The sequence below is a fragment of the Paroedura picta genome, chromosome 7 (assembly GCF_049243985.1).
Source record: "Paroedura picta isolate Pp20150507F chromosome 7, Ppicta_v3.0, whole genome shotgun sequence".
NCBI classification, from domain to species: Eukaryota; Metazoa; Chordata; class Lepidosauria; order Squamata; family Gekkonidae; genus Paroedura; species Paroedura picta.
In genome coordinates, this window is record NC_135375.1 from 71,834,802 (window position 1) to 71,847,192 (window position 12,391).

At 40.0% G+C, this 12,391-nt stretch overlaps 1 protein-coding gene across 10 annotated transcripts in view; it reads right to left on the bottom strand.

Annotated features, from left to right (window-relative positions):
• Nucleotides 1-12,391, bottom strand: part of PIP5K1B (phosphatidylinositol-4-phosphate 5-kinase type 1 beta) — a 108,933-nt gene that overhangs the window by 35,246 nt on the left and 61,296 nt on the right. For all 10 annotated transcript variants that reach the window (XM_077344851.1, XM_077344848.1, XM_077344849.1 and 7 more), the window contains 3 exons: nucleotides 8,785-8,902; nucleotides 3,004-3,156; nucleotides 552-851 (listed from right to left, as the gene is read on the bottom strand). In XM_077344851.1, coding sequence (XP_077200966.1) covers nucleotides 552-851; nucleotides 3,004-3,156; nucleotides 8,785-8,902 — 571 coding nt within the window. The remainder of the gene's footprint in view (nucleotides 1-551; nucleotides 852-3,003; nucleotides 3,157-8,784; nucleotides 8,903-12,391) is intronic.

A 12,391-nucleotide genomic window follows, 5' to 3' on the forward strand; every position in this document is an offset into this window, starting at 1 on the left:
AGTAATCCCCCATCCCCACCAACACAGATAGGGTCCTCACGATGATCCACACATGAAACTATAGAGACTGCAGAGATTAAAGAAAACACGGAACTAGCAAATGAAGTAGCAAAATTAAATACTGAATACAGAAATAAAAGGTATGCAGCATAAAGAAATCAAAACTGAAACAACACTTGTATGCAAAAAAGAAAAGATGAGTGTGAAGTAGAACAAGAGGCTTGAGGTGATTAATAAAAGATTTATTAAAATCTGTTCATAACACCCAAATGAAGACATAATCAATTCAAAGTATTAAGGAAAAGATGAAGATGCAGATGAGAAGGAAACCAAGACAAAACTACAAAAACATAGCATGGAGAAAGACGCTGGAGGTCCCTTTCAACGCTATGATTCTAGCACTATTTCTGATACATATCTTGTACTTTATCTTATATTGTGATTCTTCCATTTGTACAATGTAAAAGCAATGATTATCTTTCTACAGTGTTTACCTAGAGACATAAAAGCAGGATTCATAGTCTGAACAACTATAAAAACATTTCACTTACTCGACAATCCCTCTGTAGTGTTTTCATCAATGCAGTGTATGTTTCTGAGTCAAAATATAATCCTTCATGCATGTCTTGCAGGAAATCCAAGTCTTTAAAGGTAGGATTAGACTTTTCTCTCTCTTTCCTGGATGCTCTCCTTTTGTACGTGGAGCCTTTTAAGTCATAGTTATAATGCATTTTCAGTGCTCGAGGCAGAATATTGTTCATCACAACTATCCTGATATTAATACCTCCTGATTGAACACAATAGAGTCCATAAAATTTTGGCAACAGTGTCCTTGGATTCTGGTTGAGATTCTTTGAAAAAAAAGATAGTAACATTACAAGTGACTATATTAGCAGCTATATCAAACTCATTAATGCAAGGAAATCATGTCTAAAAATTTAGTAGTTATTTTCAGCACTACCAGTTACTTGGTCACTCTAGTTGTTCAAAACATGTTAAATCATAGTGAATAGTTTGTCTGGGTGGTGAACACATGATACCCCAAAACAAATATGGCTTCCAGACAGCAAACTCCTCCCCAGTCAGTTTGAATGACCTTCATCTTAATCTTGGTTAAAATTTTATTGGCACTGACATTAAGATAACTCAATTAGCCAGTTTTCACTACCCACTTTCAGATCCTAGTTAAAAGAGAGACATGGTTAATGATAAAAGGGATAAATGTTGGTACTAACGTAACCCTTAATGGTTCAAGATGATAAGTAGAGAGGAATTCTTAGTGGGGGTATTTGTATAGAGAAGCGTGCCTGGCCTCGACTAGGGCCAGGGCCTTTTCGGTCCTGGCCCCTACCTGTTGGAATGAGCTCCCGGGTGAGTTGCGGGCCCTGCAGGATTTACCAGCTTTCCACAGGGCCTGCAAGACGGAGCTCTTCCGCCAGGTTTTTGGTTGAGGCAGGGGTCAGCGAATGAGTTCCAGCATTCCCCCCCCCGGACCTAGTAAGTTAGATCTCCTCCCCACCCTCCCTGCCGCTCTGATAGCAGGGGTGGGAATAATGAGAGCTTCCGCCATATTGGGATTGTTTTTAAAGTCTTTTAATGGGTATTTTAATGGGGATAGGACTATTGTGACCCGCCACGAGCCTACGGGGCATGGCGGGAAATAAATCTTAATAATAATAATAATAATAATAATAATAATAATAATAATAATAATAATAATAATAATAATAATAATAATAATAATAATAATAATAATAATAATAATAATATAATCCTGGGTCTGCTCTCCATCTCTCAAGCACCAAAGGATCTGGAATAGCATATCTACTCAATTAAGAGCAATATGTTGGGTTTTTAAAAATAGGAGCCTACATAGTTAAATCCTGGATGGACAAAAAAGGCTAGAACAGACAGGCGCTACAAATATGAAATTATAGGTCAGTGATACCCTGTGGCTTATAAACAACTGCATTCAAAATTGCCATCAACGAAGAGACCCACATAGATTCTCTAATCCCTATGATACACCTCAACCACATATACACAATATACAATAATATATAATTTAATATACTTAAACTCTCGAGGACTTTTAAAATGTAGAATTGTCTCTCCCCACCACTGCTTAATCTTATGCTTGTGTCTAGAGCAAGAGAAAGGGCTTCCTTTCCTGCCCTCCCTCTCTTACTTCAGCATGAAATACAGTATGTCAGACAACAATGAGACTGCCAAGACACCTGGAAGAGAGCAAGCTGGTCACAGAGAAAGGGGAGCAAAATCACCACTAGCCCACTGTGCCCAACTATTTTTTTTTCCTTGGATGTCTGTTGTGTTGGTGGTTTGACTCTCTTTTACACCAGGACTGGCTTACTGTCTTCCTGGCAGCTGTCCAAATGCTGGGATGAGAATGCAGAGGCTGTGTGCGCGTGCGCGTGTGTGTGGGTGATGGAGAGAACATGTTCTTTATTTTCAAGACTTGCAGTTTAGGGAGGTATGCATCTTACACATCCTACTGCCCATCACGTGGTTATTTCAAGGTGCAAACCACCTGCCAACCATAAGCTGCACAAGGCGATGGCCTTACTCACTTTTCCAAAACATGGGCCCAGAAAAGCCATAGTTGGCGTGTCAAGAAGCCAACTGTATTTCTTAAGCCACTGAGAGATTATCACCGTAACAGGTCAAACCTCTAATTTATATTGCTAGTACACATTCATGTAAGACAGAAATGCAAGCACAAAAGCACAAACTGAACAGCATACAGTGGTGGTATCACAGAGTTATGTCATGAGCACATACAACAGTTCTTAAGAGCAGGATGATGTCTATTCAGACTGATATTTAAAAGTCCATCCATCTCACATCAAGTACAAATATAAATAACAACATCTATAATAAAATCCACACAAAAAAAGCACTTGAGCACTTTCTTAAAGAGATAAGTAAAAATTAACGAAAAGGAAAGAACCAACCAGGGAAAGCCTGGCACTTGGATTTATTTACCATATAGTAGCCAGGCAACAGCTTCTGAAGGAACTCAGCTTCTTTGTGTTGAACTGTTTTGATTATGAACTCATCATCACTAGTGACAAAGAACAAGGATCCGCTGGCACCAGGGTTGGACAGTTCTATCAGGGGTTCACTGCAAATTGAATACTGAACACAGAGGGAAAAAATGTTAATAACACTATGGGTGACGGCAATATAAAAGTTATTTTTTAAAAAGTAGGTTAAGCATGAAAAGGCCTGGTGTTCAAACTTTCTGCAATAGTTAGTTACTTTGGAAAGGCAAACTGGGTTAGAATTGATGAAGCACAAGTAGGATCTCCCAACTCTCACAAACAGCTTTCTTTTTCACTATGCTTGGAGAGAAATGGCATACTAGAATCCCACAATATTTTTCAGGTGCTACTTTAAAAGCCTTCCTTATTAGATGCATCTCTTTAGGTAACTTCTCCTGTGCAAGAACAATTAAAATCTACAGAGACAATTCAAGAGCACGGTTACCCACCCCCCTCTCAGTTTTTCTTAGATGCATGCACAAGTCGTTCCAAGTAGATTGAAGCCACTGTGAGGAGCCTCTCAGGAAATACCGATAAGGGGGCTGGGCCTTAGCCGCTTTGCTTTCATGAATCTGAGGGGCTGGAATTTAAATAAGTCTTTTAATTGAAATCCACAATTCATATAATAAAAGGTAAAGGTATCCCCTGTGCAAGCACTGCGTCATGTCTGACCCTTGGGGTGACGCCCTGTAGCGTTTTCGTGGCAGACTCAATACGAGGTGGTTTGCCAGTGCCTTCCCCAGTCATTACCGTTTACCCCCCAGCAAGCATTTTACAGACCTCGGAAGGATGGAAGGCTGAGCCAGCTGCTGGGATTTAACTCCCAGCCTCATGGGCAGAGCTTTCAGACTGCATGTCTGCTGCATTACCACTCTGCGCCACAAGAGGCTCTTAGAAATTCATATAATAGAATGTGAAGTTTTATTTATGCTTTGGAAGAACAGAGATTGATTCTGTGTTTACAGCAAACTCCAGTTACTGTTGTGATATGATATAAAAAATAAGATCCTTATAAACCTCAGAAAATTAGACAGGTTTTCTTATCAGCTTTGTGAAGGGAAAAAACTTGCTTCACATTTTATTCTGGTTCTGCATGTTGGCGGGAAGAATCCTATCATGTGCAGTTATATTTTTACTTTCCACTGACACTGATTATTTTTTCTGTTCTCTTCCCTTGTTATCTCCTATTTCAAGATTTCAAGATCATCTTTACTCTTGATAAACAGTATATAGGTAGACGTAGGCAATTCCTTATGAGAAAATAATATCCATCTGAGGCATCTGTCTGAAGAAGCCTTTGTATACTTCACTGTTCTGTCAGGGGAAAAAAAGTTACAATAATTGTAATATCGAAATTACCACAGTTCTTAAGAATTACTTCAGAACTGATATATCACTTTACAAAACTACTTATTTGATATAATTTAAATTAATAATATTGCCATTTCATTTTAAACTAGTTTCAAAGCCCCTTTATAAAAAGGGGTTTTGAAAGGGGAGAAGGCGCGTGAGTCCAGCAGGGAGGGAACCCCCAGTAGCCGCGCTTCGCGCCACTGCTGGGGGTTCCCTCCCTCGCCGCGTCAGACCAGCAGGGAGGGAACCCCCAGCAGCCGCGCTTCGCGCCACTGCTGGGGGTTCCCTCGGGCGGCAGTCTGACGCGGCGAGAGGCGCTTCACGCCTCTTGCCGCGTCAGTCCGGGAGCAACTGCGAGCCGCGCTGCGCGCGGCTCGCAGTTGCTCAGGCTGGGAATCGGAGGGACCAATCGGCAGGCGCTTCGCGCCTGCCGATTGGTCCCTCCAATTGTCTGTCGTGAGGAAGGGTCCAACCCGGACCCTTCCTCATCATGGACAAAGCCCACCTCTAGGGGGCTTAACGAATTCACTGGATGAATTTCTTCTGCATTATGTTTGTAAAAATTAAATAAACCTCCACAACCACCCCGCTGACATTTTTATACAACACAGCTTTGAACCTACCTACTTCCAACTACAGCTGCGTTAACAGCATTGCAGAATAATGGGAGCTTCATGACTCAGGTATGGATAGCAATCCTTAAGTGGTGAGATTCTAGAGTGTCAGCAGAATACTCCATTAAACAGGATTGTGGTCTAGCCTGGTGGTCCCCAACCACCGGGCCACGGCTCCCTCTCCCTGCCCCCCCGCAGTTAGAAACTTCCCAGGCCGCAAGCAAATTGGCCGCCAAAGCAGCCGATTAGCTTGCGGCCCGGCAAGCTTCTTTTTGTGGAAGGGGGGGACAGGGAAGCAGGGCTGCCGGCGCAAACACGCATGTGCGGCAGGTCCGTGCATGCACGCTTGCGGCATGCGTGGCAGCAAACATGCATGTGCAGCAGTTTTGCGCATGCATGTACGTGTGGCAGGTCCGCAATGCACGTTAGTGGCTGCGCATGGTGCAAACGCGCATGCGCGGATCTGCCACACATGAGCAGCATGCGCGGCCGCCGGATTGCCCTCCCTACCACCACCGGTCCACAGCCTTAGAAAGGTTGCAGACCACTGGTCTAGCCTTTGTGAGTAGGTGTAGCTCAAATAAAAAAAGTAACATTGCAACAATGGATTGTTTGGAATGTAGTACACAAAGGTGCTTGATCCCCTCAGTCATGACTTTGATTAAGTTTGCTTGAACCAAAAGGCCCTGCCTAATTATTGCATAGAACTTATATATTTATATTCAGTCAATGAATTTCATTATCAAAAGCTAACAATTTATACACTTTACAGCCACAATTTATTTGTGCAGGTTGTTTCAATGTACATACTTCCTGTTGTATGCCTTTGGTAGACAAGTGAAGGAAACAGAAGCCGAGCTGTGCCACTGTTGTGCCCTACTAATGTAAACCTAATATTTTCCATTTTTCATCTTCCATTATTCCTCATGCATAAAAGAACAATTCCAACGCCTCTAGTCAGCTCATTGCTGTAAAAATCTCAGTCTATAAATCTGTCAGGTTTCATATCTTGCATGATGAGGAGGGACCATAGGCAGACACTGCCTTTAGGTAAATATTAATGACACAGTAACCTCTAACAGAATATGTGCTTTTAAACTAAAATGCTTCTGGCTGTACTTCAAAACTATTTTATTTCCACATTGGCATAATATAGAAAAAATCTTTACTGTTCTATTGTCACTCATGATCCAAACAGGAAGGCAAACTGCACTATGACTTGATTTGTGTATATTTTACATAAAAATTAGGATAAAACAATTTAAGGTAGTTTTGGAATTAACTAATTTTGGAGTTAACAAAATGAATCCTAATCCCAAGAAGATGGAGGTGCTACTAGTGGGAGGGAGGGAGGTCTTATTGAGGAAATAGTTTATATCCTGGTTTTGGATAGACTTCACTCTCCCCAAAAGAAAGGGTTATAGTCTGGGTTTACTTCTGGACACAGGCCTCCTATTGGATAAGGAGGTGGCAGCAGGTTAGCCGGCTGCAGCCCTTCCTAGGCAGAAAAGATCTTCTCACTGTGGCGTATGATCTGGTAGCATTTAGGTTAGATTACTGCAATGTGCTCTACATGGAAGACTGTTCTGGAAGCTACAGCTGCTACATAGTGTTACAGCCAGAGTGTTGACTGGAGTGGGTTGTAGGGATCATATAACTCCAGTCATGTTCCATCAACTTTGAATGAGTTCTTTCAAGTAAAGTCAAATTTGTCTAGATACAAAGGTGCTCCATAAAATAACTGAGGCAAAGATTTCATGGAAAATAGTTTAATAGCAGCTTCTAAATTATGACCACCCTTGGACCAAAAGATTTTTTTGGATGGCCCCAGCAATTTTCTTTCCAGTTTTGTTTCTTAATGTTTTTAATAAAATGTTTTGTTCCGTTCAACAAGACATTGATACATTTTATTGTTAGTTTAGCTATGCTATATGGTAAAACCATATAAATTATCATTAAACAAAGAATTATTGGGGAAAATTCAGCATCTGCCATCAGAAACCTAAACAGGATAAAAGTACCATTCCATCATCTTTTCCCCCCGTTTGACAGTTTGAAACTTTAAAAATGCTGAACTTGCCTTTGATGAACATGTTACATTTGAGAAAAAAAGGAAAGGTTGACCCACCATAGAAAATCACAAGTGCACTATAACACTATCTGTCTACCATGGAACATACAGCTGTTCAGGAACTAGCTGCCCACAGACGGATATACTATAGTATGTGCTTTCATTTTTGCCTGGTCAACAGACTGGTATGGATTTCATACTAAGGTAATCATGCATTAGCAAAAGGCACATCCATTTGCACAAGAGATGATGTCCAATTTTCATCCATAAACCCTTCCTGCTACAGCACCCCAGCAGGATCAGCTGTTCTGAGAGTAGAGAGAGGAGTAGAAGAAAGAAGAAGTGAATCTTCACAAGTGGAATTGTACTCAAATTCTGTTGGGCCCAAGCTACTGCACCTACCACCTGCATGCAGAAGCCTATTTCTATATTTCAGAATATATCAATATACATATCTGCAAAATTAAGAACTGCAGAGTTTTATAGTACAGTGGTTATATTCTAGAGATTACATGTCTTTTTTCAGGTCAAGGTTACAATATATTAAAGCAAATATTTTTATACTTCATGAGACAATTAAAAGGCAATTAACAGATGGAGGCCTCTCAACCAGAATTCAATCAGCAAAATCCACAGGAGTATTTAATTTCAATTACAGTATTTCCAGTAGAAATAATGACATGAACCAGCAGCTATATGTTGGTTTTTGAGCTTTCCATTAGCATACCTGTTTCTAGGGCAAACAATTAAAAGCTGAAAAGAGCACAGTCAAGAACTAAATGTATTCTTGAGACAGCCTTTCTCTGAAATGCAGGGGGCCACATCAGTTTTTACAAAGAAGAGTATATTTAATAACGACTAGATCCTTTTAGAGGTGGCAAGACATTTCATTTAAATGTAATCTCAGAAGTAGTTTCAAAACTTTGGCCACACCCCATCCTTCATTTACTAGGCCATCGACTTCAAATAGAGAGATGTATTTTAATATCCTGTTTGACCTGCAGATGTAATCAACATACAGCTAATTATTTTTTTCACTTCCATAGCTCCAAGCAGACCAATAGCTTGGCTAACTGCCAATATGTATCCATTCCTGCCATTAACTCTATTGCTCTTGCTAAGTCAAAGCTCCCCACAGACAGCGTTGACTATATTTGTTTCAGAAAGGATCCTAAAGTAGGATTAAGAAGACAATGGGAGGATCCTGTTTTCAGAAGATGCACAACATTTAGCTAGTGAATCCAATTATAAATGTGGGAGTCTTTTTGTTTGAGACAAATTCTTAGCGTACTGCTTTATTAAATTCTGATGATATTGAGTACATATAGCTTTTTAAAAGAGTGCATGTGTATCTATTTTATTATAACTGTGGGGAAAACAGGCCACTGACATGGGTGTGTGTGTGGGGGGGCAGGAGGCACTGTTCAGCCCCTGACCTCTCAGAATCTTTAGCAGGGCCTATAAGCAACACATGGAGGTCAGGTCCCAAGCAAGCATTCATAAATATTATAACTGTTGCATTTCACAGGAAATTTTAATTAACTCTCAAAACAGAATAGATGATTGTAGGAGCTCCTTAGATATGAATCATGTAACACTACCTTAAAGTAAACCCGTCTGCGCCTATTAGTTCAAATATACATATTTCTTTTTCCTTTTTATGAAAAAAAATGTAAATCCTTACCAGATAATCATCAGGCTTAATACCAAAAAGTTCTCTGAAGTAGCGGAAGGCTAGAGGAGCATATGTCTTAAATCTGAAGTCTGGATAATGATGAGCAGGGGTGAGATTACTCCCTTCACTGAAGGAGAAAGTTAAAAGGCAGTGACATACCTTAAATTGTTAAATTATTTTCTACCTCATTTTGTTTTTCCACATAATTTTGCTTTCTTTTACAACGCATCACAAAAAAATAAGTTAAAATATTTGTTATGAAATGTATTCAGTTTTCTTAGATTACAAACCTTATTTTCTTAGGTAACAAACCTGAATATCCAACATATTTCTGCATTCTCATATTGGTACTTTTTTTCTCTTGTAATTCACCATGGGAAAAGTCACAGGGCAAGTCAAGGACCTCTTCCTTTAAGACACCCCACTGTAATCAAGGCAGCCAGCCATACAGAATGTGTGAATTATTCCCTTGTCAGCACTATGAACCACTGAAGAACAGTGCTTACTGACTTAGATTGTAGCTCCAAAGTAAAACAGAACTTATGGTCTGTTAAATTAGGACCATAAACTGAACTGACAGAAAAGTCTCACAACAGAGTGATCCTTTCTAAGTACCCGTATAGGCAGATGCCATTGATGTCCAGTGCATACCTAAACCTGACCAACTCACATTTTACACCCCATACAGTATAAATGGTACAGGATACATAAAGAAACAGCAGGCAGAATTGCAATATATCTACATGATCCATGTTGATTTCCTGGGCAAAACACAAAAAGTGATGTCATTATGTTGGAACAACACTCTAGGATTCACAAAGTACTATGGTCAAACCAAAATTTGAGTCCTATAGAACCTTTAAGACCAACAAAGATTTATTCAAGGTATGAGCTTTCAAGTGCCTGCACTCTTCTTCAGACTAAGCAGAACAAGGATCATAAGCGTAGAGATATAAGGCAGAAGTAAATTGTGGCAAATTAGTAAACTGTGTCATAATATCCAAATTAAGCCTTATTATGCCATATGATAATTCTTTGCTAAAACAGCTAATCAGTCCTTTTGAGTTCAGTTGCAGTTCACAAAAACATTGGAGAAATAAAACTGTCCATGTTAGTAATTAATGATAAGATAAGATAAGATACATTTATTTGTATATAGCCATAGGCCTTTACAAAATATAAAATACAAATTTACAAACAGTAAAATAGAATAAAAGGAACTGTATAAAAATATAAAATTTAAGACCAAAAAACTGAAACAGCATACAAAGTGCAAGAGTGTTAAGAGGCTGCCTTAGTGGTTGTAACATTGGCCCTTATTTTCCTTGCAGCCAAGGCAAATAGGGCGGTTTTATATGTTACATCATCAACCTGGTCAGATAAAAGATAGATTATCTTTTCAGCAACGGAGTGAAGGTTAGAACCCCGTAAGGTCTCATTGAGGAATTTGGCTCTGGGTTGGGCATAAAGTAAGCAGTCAAAGATGTAGTGGGGTAAATCCTCCAGAGCTTGTGCACCACAAATACAGAAACGCTGGTTTTTTGGCGTACAGCTAAATCGACCCGCCAGTACCTCTGTAGGCATCGTTTCGAATCGAAGTGATGTAAAAGCTACTCTGAGATTATGGTTACTGATTTTCATTAGATAAGAGGATCTACGATGGTCATATTTAAACCGCTTAAACCATGTTGCTGTCTTAATTTCCAAAATTTGCATTCTGTCTAACTGGGCATCACTTTTGAAGATCCAGTCTCTAAGGTGAGAGTTATTAGCTGAAGGATTTAGGAGGTCATCGGGGATGGAGTAGCGTGCAATAAGGCTATTAATAAGGCAATGCCGTGCTGGATCCTTAGATAACATTATATTAAAGGACTGATGACTAAATTTGTTTATGTTGGGTAACCTGAGGTTTTTCCACTGTTTTAAAATTGCCAAATGTACTCGGGCACTAAGAGAAGGCAGACCTGTTTCTGCCCTCATCAAAACAGCCGGAGTTCCCCTAGGTAGGGCTAGAATTCGCCTTAAGAATATATTTTGAACAGATTCTAGCCTAGGTATGAAGTTTTCCTTCCATCCCCAGACCTCTACTCCATACAAAAGATGGGGGATAACCTTGCACTTGTATAATTTGAGGGCTGGATCGATGAGGAAGCCTCCTGTTGTATAATAAAACTTCAGAATAGTGCCCACTAGGCGTGTTGCAGAGGCTCTAATGGTGTCCAGATGAAGTTTCCAATTCAGCCTCTCACTAAATGTGATACCCAGATATTTAAATGAGTTGCACTGGCTAACAGAATTTCCAGATATGCTCCAAGAGAACTTTTTGGCCCTTTTTCTAAAGACCATTACTTTTGTCTTATCGTAATTTATTTTAAGACCTTCTTCTTTACAATAAGCACCAAGTTGTTGTAGTAGTCTTTGCATCCCAATTTTTGTGAGGGAAAATAGGGCCATGTCATCTGCATAAAGTAAAATAGATATTTTTTGACCTCCTAGTATGGGAGAAACAAATTGTGGGCCAGAGAGTCTTTCTACAATGTTGTTAATGTATAAATTAAACAGCAGGGGAGCCAACACACATCCCTGCTTGACGCCCTTGCATGTTGGAATTTTGTTGGTTAGGGAGCCAGAAATTCCCACTCTAATTTGAGCATAAGTGTCAAAGTGCAACTCCCGCAGCAGAAATAGGAGCCGCCTATCAATGTTCAAGTCTGCTAATTTTTGCCATAGGCGCTGCCTGTCTATAGAATCAAAAGCTGCGGCCAAGTCAACGAATGCAACGTACAACACTTTCTTAGGGCCATTTATCCCTGAATAGACCAGTTGCTGAAGTATCTGACATTGGTCAATAGTACTAAAGCCCTTTCTGAATCCAGCTTGATGTGGGTATAAAATATGATTTTCATCTGCCCATTCCTCCACCTTGATCAGTAAGTACTTACTGTACAGTTTTGCTGCTATGTCTAACAAACTAATAGGCCTATAGTTATTTGGAGCTGATTTGTCCCCTTTTTTGTAAATGGGCACAACAATGCTCAGTTTCCATCCAGGGGGGATTTGTTAGTAATTAATGGCAGACACTGACCCAGAGGTGAAAAGAAATAATTAAGAGAGACTAGTTGCTTGCCCCCTACGTGTTTACCCAAGCATAGAAGCCTCTCTGCAAGTGACAAGCTGCTCTGGCAAGTTACCTTGTCCTGAGACAAGAGAGTTAAATTTGAATCAATATTATATATTACTAACATCATATTACAATCAAATTGTCCCAAATAAAAAATGTTATGGTTAGTCTAGGCATGGATTCAGCTGGGTAGATTGTCGTTTTTGTGGGAGCATTAGAGGTAGGGAAGACTTTGTGACATAGTTAGGAAAGGCTATGGGATGTATAAGTATTTTCTGACATTATTGTATATGTAAAAATATAGGGATTTGTATGGGCGCTATACAATGGGCGGAATACAATGGGCACTAGAGCTAGGCAGTGGGAAGAGGAAGGGGAGGAGTTGTCCAGACTGTAAGGGCATGGGGTTGAATGTGTGTGTTGTGTGGGAGATTGTGGTGGTGTGGTGACAAATGAGGGCATGGGGTGAAGAGACGGGTGTCAAGAACCTGTGGT